Source organism: Balaenoptera musculus, chromosome 4 (genome assembly GCF_009873245.2).
Source record: "Balaenoptera musculus isolate JJ_BM4_2016_0621 chromosome 4, mBalMus1.pri.v3, whole genome shotgun sequence".
In the NCBI taxonomy this organism is placed as follows: Eukaryota; Metazoa; Chordata; class Mammalia; order Artiodactyla; family Balaenopteridae; genus Balaenoptera; species Balaenoptera musculus.
In genome coordinates this window covers 141,651,354-141,669,653 of record NC_045788.1, presented here as the reverse complement: position 1 = coordinate 141,669,653, position 18,300 = coordinate 141,651,354, and the positions used below count along the sequence as shown (strand labels likewise).

The 18,300-nt window shown below is 48.8% G+C and overlaps 2 protein-coding genes across 4 annotated transcripts in view; one reads left to right on the top strand and one right to left on the bottom strand.

Moving 5' to 3' along the window:
• The window catches only part of SLC37A1 (solute carrier family 37 member 1), an 80,939-nt gene extending 72,997 nt beyond the window's left edge, over positions 1–7,942 (bottom strand). Inside the window, exons 1-2 of the mRNA XM_036851767.1 lie at positions 7,863–7,942; positions 4,988–5,051 (exon numbers count right to left, since the gene is read on the bottom strand). The gene's annotated coding sequence lies outside the window, so the exon portion shown is untranslated. The remainder of the gene's footprint in view (positions 1–4,987; positions 5,052–7,862) is intronic.
• A 4,512-nt stretch (positions 7,943–12,454) lies between these two features.
• Positions 12,455–18,300, top strand: part of RSPH1 (radial spoke head component 1) — a 45,123-nt gene continuing 39,277 nt past the window's right edge. For all 3 annotated transcript variants that reach the window (XM_036850690.1, XM_036850691.1, XM_036850689.1), the window contains exons 1-5: positions 12,455–12,600; positions 15,095–15,208; positions 15,311–15,416; positions 17,486–17,576; positions 18,058–18,193. In XM_036850690.1, the coding sequence (XP_036706585.1) occupies positions 12,547–12,600; positions 15,095–15,208; positions 15,311–15,416; positions 17,486–17,576; positions 18,058–18,193 (501 nt within the window). In that variant the 5' untranslated portion in view covers positions 12,455–12,546. The remainder of the gene's footprint in view (positions 12,601–15,094; positions 15,209–15,310; positions 15,417–17,485; positions 17,577–18,057; positions 18,194–18,300) is intronic.

The following is an 18,300-nucleotide window of genomic DNA, read 5'->3' as shown; positions in this document are numbered from 1 at the left end:
GCCGCCCCCAACTCGCAGGGAAGACTCACTCCTTTTCCCTGTCTTAAGAAAGAGGTAACTCTGACATCTGCTGGAGGGTTGGGTCATCCATGGTAGAGAGGCACTAGGAATGCAAACCTACTATGTGCAAAACAAGCTCTGTGCTAGTAGTGGGCGTTGCAAGGAGAAATAAGACTGGAAAAAAGGACCTTCTGCCCAGAAGCTCTGTCTCTGCAGGGAAAGCACGAGGCGTGTGCATCCAGGGAGGAGCAGACATTGCCTGGGGAGGGCGAAGCGGGCCGAGGGCTCCCTGTAGGGAGCTTTGAGGATACGGGGCTTCAGAGCTCATGAAAATGCCTCCAGCTTCGAAAGCGGAAAAGCATGAAATATTATTACAGAGATAAGGAAACAGAACCTGTTTCCTGACCGTGAAGGAGTTTCATTTTATCTCCACTGATGAAAAAGCAAGAATTTTAGCAGTACGGGGCGCTCAACCGGTGAGCCGGGGAGACTTTTGGTTCCATTGCTAATGTGGTTGGTAAAGAACAGAATGAAGCGCCTCCCACTAGAAGCACGTCTTGTATTCCAGGCAGACAAGAGTCCACACGCCAAGGAGCCGTAGCCTGACCAAGAATGGAGGAGCAGGTCTGCTGGGTCCCCAGGGGCCCAGAGAGGAGACGGCCAGGCCTCCGGCCGCCTGGGGCTGCAGATCTCTTGATTCGACCCTAGTTGACTCACGTATTCTGTGAGTCACCCCTTCTGTCCCCACCCAAGGCTCTCCTCCTGGATGGGAAAAGCCCAGGCAGCAGCCTTAACAGCACTTAGAATTATCCTCGGGGATGTCAGAGAGCTAGATCTCATCTGCAAAGCAAGAGGTCTAAGCTGAACAGTAAAGTCGCAGTGTACTCGTCGTCTTTAGAAACGTGGAGAAAAGGCTAAGAGTGGAAAGCAGTTGCCTCTGGGCTGTGAGAAGAGGCACAAAAAGGACAAAGCCGTGTATTTTCAAACAAACAGAATAAAAATAAACATTAATGTTAAAAAAAAAAAGAACGATGTGCTTAGCCTAGGCAATGGCTTGTTAGCGCTAGGATTTTAGACCCCGTGATACCCGAGTTAGGACGCATTTGGGGGAGAGGAGCTTTGTAAGTCCTATGATAACACCTAACACTTGAGGCAACTGCCATTTGCGAGGGCGGTCCTTGGCAAACTGCTCGTGTAAGACAGGTGGGCAAATGCCCCTGCTTCCAGGGCCCTGGCAGTTTTTCCTAGTTGAGAGCTTTCTTGCTTTTCTTCTGTATTGGGGTGAGGGGAGTGGTCGCTGGAAGATGCCTGAGTGCCTTGGGCGTAGCTGGACCCTGACTCCAGCGGGGCTGCTAGAGAGGCTTGCACTGAACGCAGGGACTTTCGCTTCCATCAGCCAAGTGTTCCTGGCAGTGGAGCTCCCCTCTGGAGCTCACGTGTTGCCCGAGCCCATCCGCTGTAAATTCCTCCTAGTTTTACGCCTATAAGGTCTTAACAGGTCAGGGACAGGGAAATAGGAAGCTGGTCCATCAACTAGGGAGTCACCCCTCAGCTGAGCTAGTGCAGATAAATAGGATAACCAAGTTGGAATATTTTTATAAGGTCTTCAGCAAGGCTCAATACCTTTCAGCCTAGGTGTGGTTTGGTAAAATATGTGTTATAAACCAAGGGGCTGTACTTTAAAGCTCCCTCTGGGCCTGTATTTGGTGCTTTACGCAGAGAGGGTACTTTTACGTGAAACAACATGTTAACAGCCTGGTGGGAGAATGCAATTACAGTGGGCCCTCTGTATCCTTGGGTTCTGCATCTGTGGATTCAACCAACCGTGGATGGAAAACATTCAAAAAAAAAAAAAAAATTCCAGAAAGCTCCAAAAAGCAAAACTTGAAGTTGCCGCACACCAATGACTATTGACACAGCACTGACATTGTATTAGGTATTAGAAGTCATCTAGAGATGATTCAAAGTATACGGGAGGATGTGTGTAGGTTATATGCAAATAGGCCATTTTATATAAGGAACTTGAGCATCATTGGAGTTTGGTATCTGCGGGGTGGGCATGGGGGGGAGGGTACTGGAACCCCAACAGAAACCGAGGGACAATTGTACTCCTGTTCTCTCTACCAAACCTTAGCGGTCCGGCCTACCCATCTTTTCCCAGCCAACGTGGAGCCTGGGAAAGTCCGACCTTGCACGGCGAAGGTCTTTGCCCAGTCAGCTGAGTCTACCAGGGGGTAGACGGGGTGACCGTCCACAGAGGCAACTCCCCCTCACAGCCTCCACTAATGACCTCGGCTCTTGCTGTGGTCACAGGAAGGCTTGGCCCTGGGCTCCTCCAGTTGCTACATTTTCTAGTTCACCCATTGTTTAACTCCTGCAGCTGAAACCATTAGTTTTTAATCTTTATAATCAAAATCCTTTCTAAAAATAGACTCATGTAACTCAATCATAAATGCAATTTATTGGCTATGGTATTTTTTCTTTATTGTCACTCGGGATCATCTTTCTGAACACCAGCCATGATCCCGCAGTGTACGGTGGCCTGGCAGGAATCTGGAATCTGGGGCTCTGGAATCTGAAGATGCAGGTGCAAATCTTGACTCCACACGTAGTGCTGGGGGACCCTGGGGACACCACTGCACCCCCCTGAGCACCAGAACTTCCCGGGGCTGACTTGAGGGTGAAGGAGGTCACGTGTTAGGATGTGGGCTCCACGAAGGCAGAGATTTTTTACCTTTTTTGCGCAACGGTGAAACCTTATCCCCTAGAACACCTGGCACAGCGAAGGCACTCAATAAACCTTGGTTGTTGAATGACGAGTCACAAGTGTGAGTCAGAGCACAGAAGCTGTGGCAGCACAGCAAATTAGTGTGAATAATTATCAATCGAGGACATAGGTTGGGGGTTGAGGGTGAGAGAGAAGTACAGAGTCCCTTTCCTCAGCTTAATTTGTTGATTTGCCATTTTGTCCTAAAGAAATGGAGTTTGTTTCACCGCTTCCTCATCTTCGGTATGAATCTGGTTAAGGTTTGGTTATGTGGCATAAAGTTAATAGAGGTTTTAAAGCCAAATATGCCTTCAAAGTTCCTATGGATCACTTCACAGCCATCCTTCTGCCGGCAAAGCAGGAGCCTCGGTGGGGGGACATAGTGCTGCTTCTGTACCCGGGAGAGTCAAACTGGAGCCCAGCCCCCAACGGCCATGTGCCCCCCGCACATGGATGGCAGAATTCCCGGCCTGTCCGCGGCCGCGGCTGTGCCCACGCTGGCGCTATGAGGTGTGTCACGTCAGGAATGCTCTTCCTCTAATGTCGTGGCACTGAGTCCTCCAACCCGTAAGACGCTGTCCCTGTTACAAAGATGACCAGGACGGTCCCAGGAGCTCACTATCAAGTTGGTACAAAACCACGGAGAACCTCAAGCCACAGAACCTGAAAATCCCCCCAAATCCTTAACAGGTCACAACTTTTCTGGTTTTAACTTAAACAACAATTTAAAAACTTGGGGAAAAAAAATCATGCTTTTATAATTTTTATGAACCGAACAATATTTTGAACATAAAGGAACAAATCAAAGGAATGCAGTGGTGAAATGATCCTTACCTAACTGATTTTGCTTAACAAACGCATATTTTTACATTTCCATTCTTTTCGATGGGGAAACTTTTGGGGTCCCTGCACAGAGACCCTGTACCCAGTGTGATAGATGAGCAGCTCCAGGCGATGAGTTCCAGCACCGCCTGGCGGTGGTGGCCGGGGGCCTATTGTGGTCCAAAGTGGGTCCCAGCCAGGTTCTTTTTGGTGCTGGATCTCAGTGCTTAGCTAGCGTGGATGCCAGTCTAGGAAACCTGAAACTACCAGCCTGGTTTATGACCTTCCTGACTCTCCTCTCTGTAGAGGGGGAAGGAAATGACTTCTTCATCTCTCCTGACGACTGTGTTTGGTCCTCAATTGCCTAGAGGCTTGTCCTAGCAGCTAGAGCATGAAAAACTGGGCCTGGGGAGGAGAGGAAGACATACAGACAAGCAGGTACGCCAGAGCCATAGAGGAGAGGCCAGCACCCAGAGCTGAGAAAGGGCTTTTGGGGGTCATCCCAGAGCAGGGGGGAATGAGGTACCCAGAAAAGACACCTGAAACGGTATTTTCTTAGTAACACAATGGAGTACAATTTCCTTAAGTAACGCCCCCTACATCCTTCAAACTTGTATTAAACATTCCCGTTCATTCTTTTATCAAATCTTGATTGAGTCAAGATAATTTTGGTATATCCTTAAGGTGACATACTTTTCAGTCTTTTAAACACTTTTGAAGAAGTTTGGATATGTCACCCCGTAATGGTAAGTGATAATGGCAAGTGATAAATAAAACGACTTCAATTAAATACAAACATTATATATACTCATTCAAAAAACCTGGGAGGGCGCGCACCAGATGCCAGCAGTGGCATCTCTCTCTGCGAGGCGGGGTTAGTGGTCGTCTTTACTTTCTTCTTTATACTTTACTGTATTTCCCCAACTTGCCAAGAGTGTTTAGTAATTTTTAATAATCCGAGCCTAGGCTCTGCACTAGACTGCGGGGGTCAAGGCCCTGGGGCCCTTAGGTAGGCTGACCCCGAAACACAAGTCACAACTATGCAAGGAGGGCAACAGGCACAGCCAGAGGGGTGGTCAGAAGGGGCCTGAAGCAGTCGGGAAAGGCGTCCCCAGGAGGTGACATCTGGGTAAGATATTAAAGTTGAAGAACTATTCCCCAGGTAGAGAAAAAAGACCCAGGTAGGCCTTGCATTTCAGGAAGAGAGAACGACATACACGGATCTCTGAGGGTGTCCTGGAGAAATGCGATCTAAATAGTTAACAACAGCTAATGTAGATGGAGAATGAGCCTTAGGGGAAAGCACTTATCTTCACAAATAATCAAGGAAGTACAAAGTAAAGGCACCAGGAGATGCCGTTTTGCCCATCAAATTAGCAAAGAAGAGAAATGACTTACAGCAAACCAGGAAGCAGCAGGAATCAGTCACTCTGCTGGCGAGAGCGGGCCCAGGCCGGCCGTTCTAAAAGGCAATGTGGTAGTAGGTATTCAGTCTTAAGGTTCCTTCCCACCGGCCCAGTAGCTCTTCATTCTCTATAACCAAATTCTACAGAGTGGGATTTGAGATGTGCACAGAGATCTCTGCACTCAGGTGTCCAAGGTGATTCTCTTTATGTCTTCATTCATTCCTTTATTTGGGGAAGTAGGTTCCCAGGTATTTGTGTGTGACTTTGCCACATCACCGACACATATGAATGTGTATTCTTCTGTGTGCATCAAATATTGTACAATCGGTGAATTAAAGATGTGAGTTAAACTGACACATTACATTTCTCCAGCATCTGGCGTTTCCAGAGCATTCTCATTCTCACCGTCTTATTTGATCCTTACGACCTCCCGCAGGTTGGGTAGGGTGAGCCTGATTCTGGGAAGAGTGGATGTGTCACTCAGCCTGCAGCCTCCTCTCCTGCTCCTTGCTCAGAGAGACTGATCTATCCTTAGGCCTAGAAGGTGCAGCCCCTTGTACCATGGGATCTCCCACCACCACTACCACTGGCCAGAGCAAGGTGACAGGTAATATGAAAACATAGAAGCAACTTTCCTATCCACTAGTCGGAAAGGACATCCATTCTAGATTGAGGCACTAACATGTAGCCAACAGATATCATAGTTTTGGTAATTTTTTAAATAGCTTGGATTAATGTCAAATTTGCCCCAAATGGGTCTATACTTTTTCTTCCCTCATTTCCTCATAACCCCTAGTATATGACCAGGGACCCAGCACACACTAAGCCATAGTTATTTAACTGACATACTGAGAGAGCCCCTGGAAAATGGAATCTGATTTAAGGAGAATAAAAAAAACAAGATATGAGCTAGAAGAAAAAAAGAATGAGAAATTGATATACTTTACCTTTTTTTTTTCTTTCCCAAGGGTTGCATAAAGTACAACTCTGTTACAAAATGCTACCTAACACCACTATCACAAGCTTCTTTGATTGAGGGCTTACTGTGTGCCGGGTACTGCTATGGTGGGGGGGGGGGGAGCACAGGTGAGCACAGTCTGTGCCCTCAAGTTGTTGCCCAACATGAACGCGAGCCGGCCCAACTTCCTGATGTCTCTTGGCTCCACCTGTCTGACTGCATGAACCCATCCGCCCACTGCTGATGATGAATTACTGAATACTCCCACTACCTGGATGGAAAAGAATTTACTTCCTTTCTGGACTACAGCATTCTCAATATCCTTCCATGAAACCGCATACCTCACGTAGGTGTGTAGGGGTGTGTGTGTGTGTGTGTGTGTGTGTGTGTATCTGTTTATTTCCTCCTTGTCAGTTGTCACCTTTATAAGAGACATAACCTCAAACAGTTAAATGAGTTCCTTTTACGTAAGGATCTACTCGTCTATATCTTTCTAGAAACTTCGGTCTCTTCCCACCCTCATGTGTATCAGTGCTAATGGATATAAGCATTAAACATAATCTGTTTTTCACAGACTAACTTCTGATTGTCACGATTACTTGGTTGAACCATCTTTGGCAGTTTGATCCTCTCCGGGAAGACACAATTGAAAATGACCAACACAACCTGAAGTCAGAACTTCCCCAAAGACCCATGGATAGACAGAACGTGCTTGGTTACTATATGAGTAACCACAGTGTAATTATTAACAATAATAGCTAACATTTACTAAGTACTGAGTAACAATAATACAATTATTAATAATAATAGCTAATATTTACTAGGTGTTTTACTGTGTGCTAGGCCCGTGCTAAGCTCATTATAGACATCTTATTTAGACCTCACAACAGCCCTAAAAGGGCAGTGAACTATTACCTCCGTTTTACAGATGGGTATAAATTGGCTTCAGAAAGAAGCAAACAGAGCTAGGATTTCAAACCTGGGTCTGACTCCTACCCACTAAATGCCGTAAAAACTCCATTTTAAAAAAGAAGTTACAAGGCCTGTGTTTTTATATCTACCTATAGATATACCTAAAAGTGTATGTTTATAAATGTGCATATATATATATATATATATATATATATATATATATAAAATAGTTCAATTCTCAAGAACACAAGTATTTTAATAAACAACCACACATTTCCACACTGAAGATGGGCCTGAATTCATTTGGTTAAAAGTCCCTGGTTTTTACCTGAGCAGTTTGTAAACATACACAGAAACAACCCTGTTTGCATTCTGCCGACTCCCCTCTGCCTTGTCCTCCACGGTCCAAAAGGGACAGGCTCAGGGCCTCAGCCAGTCGCCATGGCAACTGCCAGGCAGCCCCGACCCAGCTCGGAGGTGGGTCAGAAAGGTGTGGAACACGGGAAGCGGACCCCCAGGAGACCTCCAAGTCCCCTTCCTCCCCCGGGGCGGTCCCACCGTAGAAGCCAAAGCCACGATCCCCAGCCCCTCTGGCAGAACCATGGATCCGGTTTCCTTCACTCCTTCTTTTGGCGGGGGTGGGAGAAGTAGAGAGAGGAGGGTCTCATTTATATTTAAGAAAAGCAAGAAGATAATTTCTGCGTGAGGGAATGGAGTTGGGAGGAACCGTGGTCCTTCACCTTCTCCGCTCACCTGAAGCCCTGCCGCCTCGCCCCTCCCTTCTCCACGGAGGGCTCATCTGCGCACGCTCCCTGCGGTGGAGGGAGGGGGGAGGGGGAGAGGGAGGGGGAGGGGGAAAGGAGAGGATGGGAACCCCCTCCCGGGGGGTGATGGGAAGGGCCGGCTGGGGGATTAGGGGAAGTGCCTCCCTGTCAAGGTTGAGAAGTAGGATTTCCTCCTTTCTCCAGTGAAGAAACTCCTCCTAGGGAGGCCTCACCTTTTTGTCTCTGGGGAAGGACGAGGATGAGCTATGCCGCAGTTTCGCAGGCCTTCGGATTTTGAAATCGCTGCTTCTGTGATCACCAAGTACTTGCGTGTCACGTGGGGCTTAAGGGTCAGGGAGTTTGGGGCTGCCCCGCCTCAGGTTGGCCTAATGAGGTGTTTCTGGACTACGCAGGTCTCATAGGGAGAGGGTAGGTGGGGCTTTCTACTTGCCCTGAGCGGGGAGCAGCCTCTTTCTGGAAGGAGTTTCTGGGCTCTTTGCTGCAGGAGGCTGGGAGGCCGGTCCTGATGTTTACCTGATCTTGCCTTATTTGGGCGATTGCTAAACCTGCAGGGTAGTGAAATTACTATAGATTGACTGAAAGATTTGGGTGGGTGGGGAGGATTCTGACTAATTTGCATAAGCCATAAATCAAGTTGTAAATTTTAGGATCTAATAATTCAATGGCTAGGCACCCAGCTGCTTATGATGTGATCCAGGGCAGGGTGTGCTTAAACCACTTTCTGAGTCTTTTAATCTAAGGCTCTTTGAGCCAGTGGTTCTCTGCTTGGTAGATGGTTAAAGTCACTCCCAGAAAAGCATAGTTATTCCTTTAAATCAGAGATCTGGGGGGCAGTAGAGTGTAGTGATTTACAGCAATAGCTTGAGTCAGATGGCATGGTTTGAATCCCACTGGCTGTGTGATTTTGAGCAATGTCTTTACCTCTCTGTGGCTCCCTTTCCTTAGCTGTACAATGGAGAAATGACAGTGAGGATTTGTTAAGATAATTCATATATAAAACTCTTCAAACACTGCCAGCACAGAGTCAGAACTTAGCAAACATTACTCACTGGCATTTTTAGAGAAAATTTGAAAGTTGAATTTCTGACATTTATTTTTATATGCAAAAAAGCTAACATCTGGTTGCATATTCTTGATGGTATTACCACTCCAGGTCTCTAATATTTAACATATTTTGAGGTATTATTATAAAAAGACACACCCCACTGTAGTAAATGTGGCAACTGACAAGTATAAAGAAGAAAATCATAGTCATCTGTCCTTCTAAAGTCCCCACTTTTTCCCACAAGGAAAACTGTTAATTTGGGGTGTTTACAATCTTTTTATCTTTGCAACTAACAAACAATATAATTGTAGGGTCTTGTGTGTTAATTTGCTTGTACATTGTTTATTTTTTCAGTAAGTGATGGATTTGGGCCTGAGATGTGGTTAAGATTGTAACCTTCCATTATGCTATTGTTTCAGAGGGAAAGGTTGGCATGCTATGTGTTCTGGAAGATCTGTCGATTATTCAGCTATTCACCTCATGGATTTGGCCTTTGTGTTTACTCAGGCACTGCTACCCTCCCCCATCTCCCCATCCCCCAGCAACATCACACAACACACCTGGGAGGGGGCTGGGTGGGTGTGAGGAGAACTTTCTACTAATGATATGTGATTTCTTTGTTAGATCTTCATTGATGTCATTATATAGCTATCATAATAAATAACCATACATTAATAAAATACCATTTTTGATCCCCAGGGCAGCTCTTTGAGTTTGGAAGGGTTTACTCCCCTCAGTTTACAGAATAGGAAACTGAGGCTCAGGGCAGGTGAGTTGCCTGAGGTCACCGAAACTAATAGGCCATGGGAACCCAGAATTTGAAGTTGGGCATTCTGGCTCTAGGTGAGTAATATTTCCACTAAATGATGACTTTAAGACCTGTTTTCCCTCCATTTAGATCGATTTTAAAAAATACTTAAATATTAGATTTAAATAAATAAAAAGTTGGGGTTATTATTATTGTTGAAGGTATTAAATCTCAAAAGCAACTAAGAGCACCATGCAATATTTAGATTTAAGATGAAACACAGTTATTTGTATAATTTGCAAAAACACATTAAAATTGGATATACAAATGTACGATGGCCAAACCATATATAGAAATAGAACTCTGACCCACAAGTTGCAGCAACAAGCCCAGGAAACCAACCCACTATCTACAGTAACCATCTCAAGAAGCCAGCCTACTGTGGGCCAGACTGGCAGGAAGTCAGTTGCTAGCTCTACTAACTGATCCAGGAACAAACAATAACCCCTTTAACAATCGGCTCCAAATGGCCAGGACTTGATTATAACTGGGAGGCACCCTAATTTTTGCCCCCCCTTCCCCCTTAGGACCAACCAGAGAAAGCTGAGGTTTTTTTTTTTTTTTTTTTTTTTTAAAGGGAACGCTATTTATTTATTTATTTATTTGGCTGTGTTGGGTCTTCATTTCTGCGCGAGGGCTTTCTCTAGTTGCGGCAAGCGGGGGCCACTCTTCATCGCGGTGCGCGGGCCTCTCACTATCGCGGCCTCTCTTGTTGCGGAGCACAAGCTCCGGACGCGCAGGCTCAGTAGTTGTGGCTCACGGGCCTAGTTGCTCCGCGGCATGTGGGATCCTCCCAGACCAGGGCTCGAACCCATGTCCCCTGCATTGGCAGGCAGATTCTCAACCACTGCGCCACCAGGGAAGCCCCAGAAAGCTGAGTTTTTACCGTAACCAAACACATGGGATGTCTCGGTTCTCGTGAGCCCTCTGGCAGCTTTCCCACACCCACAGCCTGCAATCAGGGCACCAACCCCTTTCCTTTTTCCCACTATAAAGCTTTCCCACTCCTCTGCCTGCCTTTGAGTCTCTGCCAAAATGCAAGTGATGGTGGCTGAATCCCTTGCTATAGCAAGCCGCGAATAAATGGTCTTTGCTTGTTCTCATTGGGTGGTCTTTGTTTATTTCCACACACAAAATAGAGATTCTTTTAAGTAAAAGTGATAAAGGAAAAACATATTTCCATCTCACCAGGGGATCTAAAGGCCCATATTGACTGGATTTCCTTGGCTTGGTTGAGCATCCACTGTGTGCAAAACATGAGGTGCTGAGGGGGAAACGAAGATGAGGGCGGCATGGCTCCTGATACCCGGAAATCAGACAACCACCCAGATGACTGTCACATGAGACAGAACTTGTCTTGTGAATTTGATGAAGATGGTTAAAGGTACGATGGGAATTAAGAGAGAGACAGTGAGCACAGCTAACTTGAAGGATCAATAGAAACTGCAGGAGGGAGGTGTCCAACATTTAGAGCAAAAAATTAAAAATACAGAGAAATATGGTTAATATATACTAATAAAAACTCACTACTTAAAATTAAATTTTGCGTGTTGTCACACTCAGACCTTTAAAATATATAGGTAGATGGATGGATGGTAGCCAGATAGATGATACAGAGAGCTGAAGTCCTTTCCTCTTTCTCTAAGCCCCATTCCCCTCTTCCTCCACGAGGGCATCCTTACCATGAATTTGGAGCTTTTTCTGGAAGTGGTCTCTTATCCAGTCTTTGATGAATGGCTATGACTTTTGATAGGCAAGGCTGGGGGAAGGAAGACTTTCCAGGGAGAGAGTCTGGCACAGGCAAAGGCATAGAAGTGGGGAAGTGAAGGAGGTACTGGGGCAAGTGCCTGTGGTTTTCTTTTGTCTGAAGCATCTAAACCAGTATAGGAAGGGGATGGTGGGCCGTGAGGCTGAGAGGATGACTTAGGGCTTGAACATGGAGGGACTGAACACCAGTGGATAAGGCTGGTCTGCATTTGGGCTTCGGGGTAGAGGAGGAACGTGAGGTGGCTAAGAGTACCAAAGGCTGGAGATAGAGAGGCTGAATTAGAGGCCATTGCTAGAGCTTACAGGCTGGGATCAGGGCTGGTGACAGACGAGTCGGGAAGGAGATCATGAGGGGCCCTGGGCAGGCCAAGGGTCAGATGACCGGAGGGAAGCTAGGAGGAGGGGCCCATTAACGAGTGGGAGTGAGTGTGAATGTGCAGGTGTATGTGTGCACGTGCGCGTGTGAGTGACTGTCTAGGTGTGTGTGAGGGAGCGAGCTCCATATGGGAACCCCAGGGGGCTGGACTCACACCCAGGGTGGAGGAGAGACGTCAAACCCTGATGGGCATCAAGGTAGACTGCATCTGCTAATAGGTCGGAGCTGACTCCTTGAGTCAGGAGGAGATGTTTACAGACACGAGAAAAGATCTCGAAGAACACATCTCTGTGGACCGCCAACACCGAAGGATCAGAAGAGCCCAGAAAGGTGAGGAGGGGCGGGAAGGGCCTGCCGAGGGACCCGAGGAACCAGTGGCCGGGGCTGGGAAGGGGCAGTGCCCAGCTCTAGGCAGGGGTGAAGGCCTCAAGAGAACTGGCCCGACGCGCTTCCTGCACCTCTCCTCGTTGCAGCACCACCCAGCAGCTGGTTAAAGGGGGCCAGCCACGTGGTGTCCAGGTTAGCGAGCAGGTGGGTTACCCAGTACGCCTCAGGCCCCGCCCCCTCCCTCCTCTTGCGCGACGATTGGCCGAGACGCCCCTTCTCGTTGCTATGACAGCCCCGAAGGCTGCCATTGGCTTCTCCCCACGCCTTCCCGCCCCAGGCCTCGCCTCTCTCCCGTCCCAAGCGGCGATTGGTGGATGCATCCCGTTGCTATGACAGCATGAGACGGTTAACAGTGACTCCTACCCCCGCCTTCCGGCTTCTACGCCTCCCTACGTTGAGAGGGAGGCGGGCCTGGCCGCGTCTCCATGGCTACGGCGGACGCGGTGCAGGCAGCTGGTACCTGCCGACTAGAAAGGCTCAGGCGGCAGCCGGGATCCAGACTGGGGTGGGATCATGTCGGACCTGGGCTCGGAAGAGTTGGAGGAGGAGGGAGAGAATGATCTTGGGGTGAGATCTCCGGGTAAGGGAGGGGCTCCCAGGGGTGCGCGGACCCTTGGAAGCCGGTTTCGGAGAGTGGGGTGGCCTGGAGGCCAGCCACAGTCCCACTGGGAGGCCCAGCCAAGAGCGAGGAGCACGCAGGCCACAGCGGGCGCTGCGTCCTGCAAGATGGCTGTGCAAGGTGAAACGTTATGACGTCCGCCTGCCGAATCCCTTCTCTCTCCCCCCTCCACCAATTCCTCCTCTCGTTAAAGGCAAAGATTTCCAAATCCAAGGCTTTGGAAGCGTCCTCCTCCCGGCTGTTACCCTCCATCGAGGCAGTTTCCTTGGGTGGCTGGGTCATCCCAAGCTACCATACTATTCTTGAATGTATTTTGTATATTATTCTGAAACTATTTCTGTAATGGAGCTTGGCTCCTCGGGGTTAAAGGAAGATGAAGGAAAGCTGCTTCCTGGCAGCCTTCAAGAAATGCTAAGGAGGTCCCAGGCTCAGCGAAGGCTTCCTGAAGTATTACCATACAGGCCTGTAATCACATGTGCTTCCTTCACTCTTGCTGGAACTGACCCGGGTCGTTGGAAATATTTCCTGGTTTAGACAGCAGAGAGGAGGTAAGGGATACACGTTCAGTGATGTGAGCTGGGCTCCACGTGGGCATATTTGTCCTGCCCGAAGCCAGAGCGTGACTGTTGCCTGGCTGGCAGGTTGGGAACCTCATCCGCTGTGTGTGTGCAGGGTACAGAGTTGAAATAGTTTCAGAATTACCTGAAAATTCTAGCACCCCTGCTGAGATAGATGTGCTTGCTCAGACCTTTTTACTAGCTCTGCACACCCATCTTCCAGCTTCTCCCTGATTGGTTTGCTGCTCAAGACAAGCACCTCTGTGCACTGGAGCCACCTGGCCAGTAGGGAGCGGCAGAAGTGCCTGGGATGTACGCATCCCGGGGCAGCCAGCAGCTAGTGCTAAAAGGCAGGACAAACTGCAAAGATCTACACTCCAGAACCCCCTGTGCGATGAGGCTGAGTCTGGGACATCACCCGACATCACCCATGCTTGGCAGCCGCCTCTTTCACGTCTGTTTTCGCACCCCCTTTGCTGGTTTCTCCTGGGAGCACTTAAAAAAAAATCTCTCTCCAAGGTCTGCTTCTGGGGAACCCAAGCTACATCACCTTCCCAGTAAGCTTTCTAGTTTGTCCCCTCAAATGGCCCTACTGATCTGTAACTTTTTAGTGCCCATAATTTTCATGTTCGATTCACAGTTGGGGTCATTTTCAAGGGTTCTCTTCCTGTTCAGGCGCCCCAGCATCTCAGTATTGGGTGTATTGAGAGGTCTTTGGGGCAGGAAGAAGAGCCTTTTGTACATTTTGATTTAGAGCAACCCTGAAACAAGTCTGTAAGGTTGTAAAATTCTGTCTTATAATCTGAGCATGAATTTCTGAGCCAAACAGTGCTAGAAAAGGCACAAGAACTGCAAAAATGTTTGTTTCTGAAGCTCTTGACTTAATGTGTCTGAGCTTGTGTGTAATGTCTACCCAGATCCAATGCCGTGTCAAATCATTGCTCTATGCCCTTGCCATTTCATTATTCATTATTTGCACTCTACACTCATGTATTACGTGCTTGAGAAACGTTTATTTTATGAAGGATCGAGAAAATAGGGAAGCGACAAGCTTGTATTATGTTTTTTATTGATTTACTTTTAAGATAGATTAATTAGCGATCTTAGCTATGAGTGTTTGAACCTTAAGTCTCTTGATAAGGAGCTTAAAAATAAGATAACCTAAATTGAGTTAGGAGACTCAAGTTGACAACTGAGCCCAGTTTATTCCTCAGTTCCCCCTGCCCCTCTCCCGCCATCAGAGCTTCCTTGAAGGTCAAAGCTGTCTTCAGGCCACAGACACCCCAGGGATGATTTGCATTTTAAGTTCTGTATTATTGGAGGAAGGTGGGTTTAGGACATGTTCCACCTGCAAATGCTACTTCAAACGTGTTCCTATAAAGAATACAACTTGGAGCACCTCACATTTTCCTCAAAATGATCAGTTTTGTTTACAGTGTAAAGGATTATCATAATCATAATAAATTGGAGGGAGAGAGCGGAAGTCCCACCATGGACACGTACCAGCTGTGTGACCTTGGACTGATGGTCCCTGTCACCCAGGTCTGGTACCTACCTCACCTGTAAGACAAGGTCAAGGATTGGGAGGATGCAATGGAATACTGTTTATAAAATGCCTAACACATAGTTAGTGCTTTTATTTATTTTAGTCATTTTTTAAAAAATTTATTTTGGCTGCGCTGGGTCTTCGTTTTGGCACATGGGATCTTCCTTGCAGCGTGCAGGATCTTTAGTTGCAGCATGCAGGATCTAGTTCCCCACCCAGGGTTCAAACCCGGGTCCCCTGCTTTGGGAGCGCAGAGTCTTACCCACTGGACCACCAGGGAGGTCCCTGGTTAGCGCTTAATAAATGGTAACTGTGATCATCTTGCTTTCTTCGGTCCAGGAATACGAAGGGGAGCGGAACGAGGCCGGTGAGCGGCATGGACACGGGAAAGCGAGGCTGCCCAATGGGGACACGTACGACGGGAAATACGAGCATGGCAAAAGACACGGCCAGGTCAGGACCGGTGACTTGAGTGGGTGGTTTACCCAATTTAATACTCTGTTAGCAATTATTAAATTCAGGATTGATATGACTTATCTAATCAATGTGTTTCAGGGGACCTACAAATTTAAAAGTGGTGCGCGGTACATTGGAGAATATGTTAAAAATAAAAAACACGGTCAAGGCACTTTTATCTATCCAGACGGATCAAGATATGAAGGTAAAATATTACCACAAAGCAGACTTCCGTGTTGTGGAGGACTTGGGGATGGAACTTCTCTGTGGATGCTGAGACACACATGAAAGCTTCAAGTTCCCCAGTCATTCAACAAATACGAACTGTGTTCCTGTGTTCACAGGGTTGATGCAGAAACCAGAAAGCCTTGTAATTAGTGAAGTGGTCCACAGGGGGACATGTGACTGTCCCTGTGACCCGCACATTCCCTCCTGGGGGCCCATGTGCTGAGAGAGGCTGCTGGACGAGCCCGGACCTCGGGGAGTGGGTTGGACCCGGGTCAACTGGTGCTCAGTGGTGTTCTTCTCCTTGGAACTGTCCTTGCTCTCTTCCATTTCTGACCAGCCCCTCTTCTGATGAACACACTGTTGGTTTAGATGGTGGTTCTTTCACTGAAGGCTTCTGATCGGGGAGGCGTTCTGCCTCGTTAAACTGGCATTCTTACCTCTGCCGCAGTGCGTTACATGCCAGTGTTATAGCTCAGGAAGATTCTTGTCCCCTTATTTCCAAGAACCGCACTGCCGCCCCACCCACCATTGTCACCTGGTGTGACGACAGTGTGACGTCTCACCCCAAAGACTGGTGAAGGCAGTTCCTAACCCAGGGAGAGAGACGAGCGGGGGTGGGTTGTGAGCCTCGCAAACGGTGTGCAAAGGTTATGTTCTGGGCTGCTTTTCTGGAAGAAGTTATCTAGTTTTCATCAGATTTCCAGAAAGGTCTGTGAGCCCAACCCTGGAACTGGTGTGACAGTAGGCGTGACCTGGTTCAAGGGACCCCATCCCCCCTTGCCTCAGCCTTCGCCCCTGCAGTGCGAGGATCAGAGGAGTGAACACGCGTGAGATGCTCAGAACCAGACGGGACGGATCGTGTGTGTTCAGTAAATGTCGGCGGGCGGCAACGTAGCTTGTGTGATAGCAGCGCTTCTTAGCACGGATTCCACCCTCTGAGGGTGTGGGCTGGAGCTGCCTGTCCGGTGGCCACATAAACCAGAACCGAGGCAGCCTCAAACGGGGCTTCTGCTGGAATCCGACACCTGGGTGGGCAGTGCCACTGCTGTTCCTACTGGAGATGGAATTTCTCTTTGGTTTTGTTTCATAAATCTTAGAAGCCTGGCTGCAGACGTAGGACCCATCTGCTTTTTAAATCAACTTGACACGATCTAATTTAGGAGTTAATTCTTTCCAGATTCTGATGACCCTAATCTCATTATTGTCATTTTGATTTCAGCGTAGATGTTAATCTAATTTGAACAACATATATATTTATATATTATATATGTTATGTATGATAAGATATATGCGTATGTGGAGATACATATATACACACTCAGAATAGGCGATTGAAGGAATTTTTACTGTGAAGGTTAGCTAACATATACAACTTGTTTGGAGGCAGTTGTAAGTTGTCGTGTCTCCTTATGGTTTTGTATCTTAATGGGTGCAGGGCGCAGTCACTGCCCAGGGATTTCTTCTCTGAGGTCGGAGGCTAAGTACTCATTTTAGCTCAGTAAGGCAACAGTCTTCCAGCCCAAAGCCCAAGTTAACGTGAGACTTCCTCGCCACTGCTTTGGCCGAAGGGGGCGCAGACGGGCCCCCGGCCGCTCGGTGAGGATGCTCGCCTCAGGTGTGCAGGTGGGGCGGCCCCAGGCGCTGGAGCAGCTGCGAGGCGGGAAACATTGAAATGCTGGCAAGTGGCTGAGAATAGACCACCGAGGCTCCAGGTTGTTGCTGGATCGCTGAACGCACACAAGGCAGCAGGACTGTGGAGCTGGGGCCACTGTCCCTAGGGCAGCAAACCCTGGCTTGAAGCCCTGCTGTGCCGCCGGCCAAGTGGGAAAGGTGCTGTTAGCACATGCAGGCGACAGTGGCCCGGTACATACACCTGCCAGCCCGTCCCCCTGGAGGCCCGGCTCAGCCTCCCTCCGCCGGCTCCCCGCTCCATGTGTCCATCGGTCCGGCCGAGAGGCAGGGGCGGAGGGGGGTCAGAGTGGGCAGGGCAGCGGTGAAGGGCGGAGCTGTCTCCTCCTGACCCCCGCTTTCGTGTGGTCCTTCCAGGGGAGTGGGCGGACGACCTGAGGCATGGCCACGGCGTGTACTACTACGTCAACAATGACAGCTACACCGGGGAGTGGTTTGCTCACCAAAGGTTCGGTTCTCTCCCTGGGCCCACAGATCAGTTCATGTCATGAGCACATGACGGTGACTAAGCAACAGAATCATGACCGGAGAGCCCACTGGCCAGCTCTGCCCCGCGGTTCATGGCTTTACGGCCAGCGTGGGAGCAACGTACTGCTGCGCAGGTGCAGATTCCCGGGAACCCACCCAAGGGCCCCAGGCCACGGAGGGCACAGGAGAACCTTCTGGGGGCTTCGTTGCAGCTCCCAGGAGCCCTGCCTTTTCCCCGAGGCAACCAGCTGACAGGCAGGAGACCGCCGCTGTCCAGCAGGGATGCGTGCTCTGAGCTTGGGCCACGAGCAGGAGGTGTGCTTCGATTGGGCCCAGATATAGAAGCCACTTGTGAGCGGGCCTCAGCCTAGGCCCCCCTTGATTTAAATGTGTGTCTCATAAACCTGGAAGGGTTTTCACTGCAGCGGAACCAAGTGCATCGCTCTCCTCATCTTCCCCAGGCACGGGCAAGGCACCTACTTCTACGCGGGGACGGGCAGCAAGTACGTGGGTACCTGGGTGAACGGCCAGCAGAAGGGCACGGCCGAGCTCATCCACCTGAACCACAGGTACCAGGGCAAGTTCTTGAACAAAAATGTAAGTCGACGGGCAGCGATGTTTGCCCATGAAATAAGCAATACCGTCCTCCCTGAGCCTGTGTAAATGTGTGAGCAGAAAATAGGACAAACCCAGGCAAACCCTCC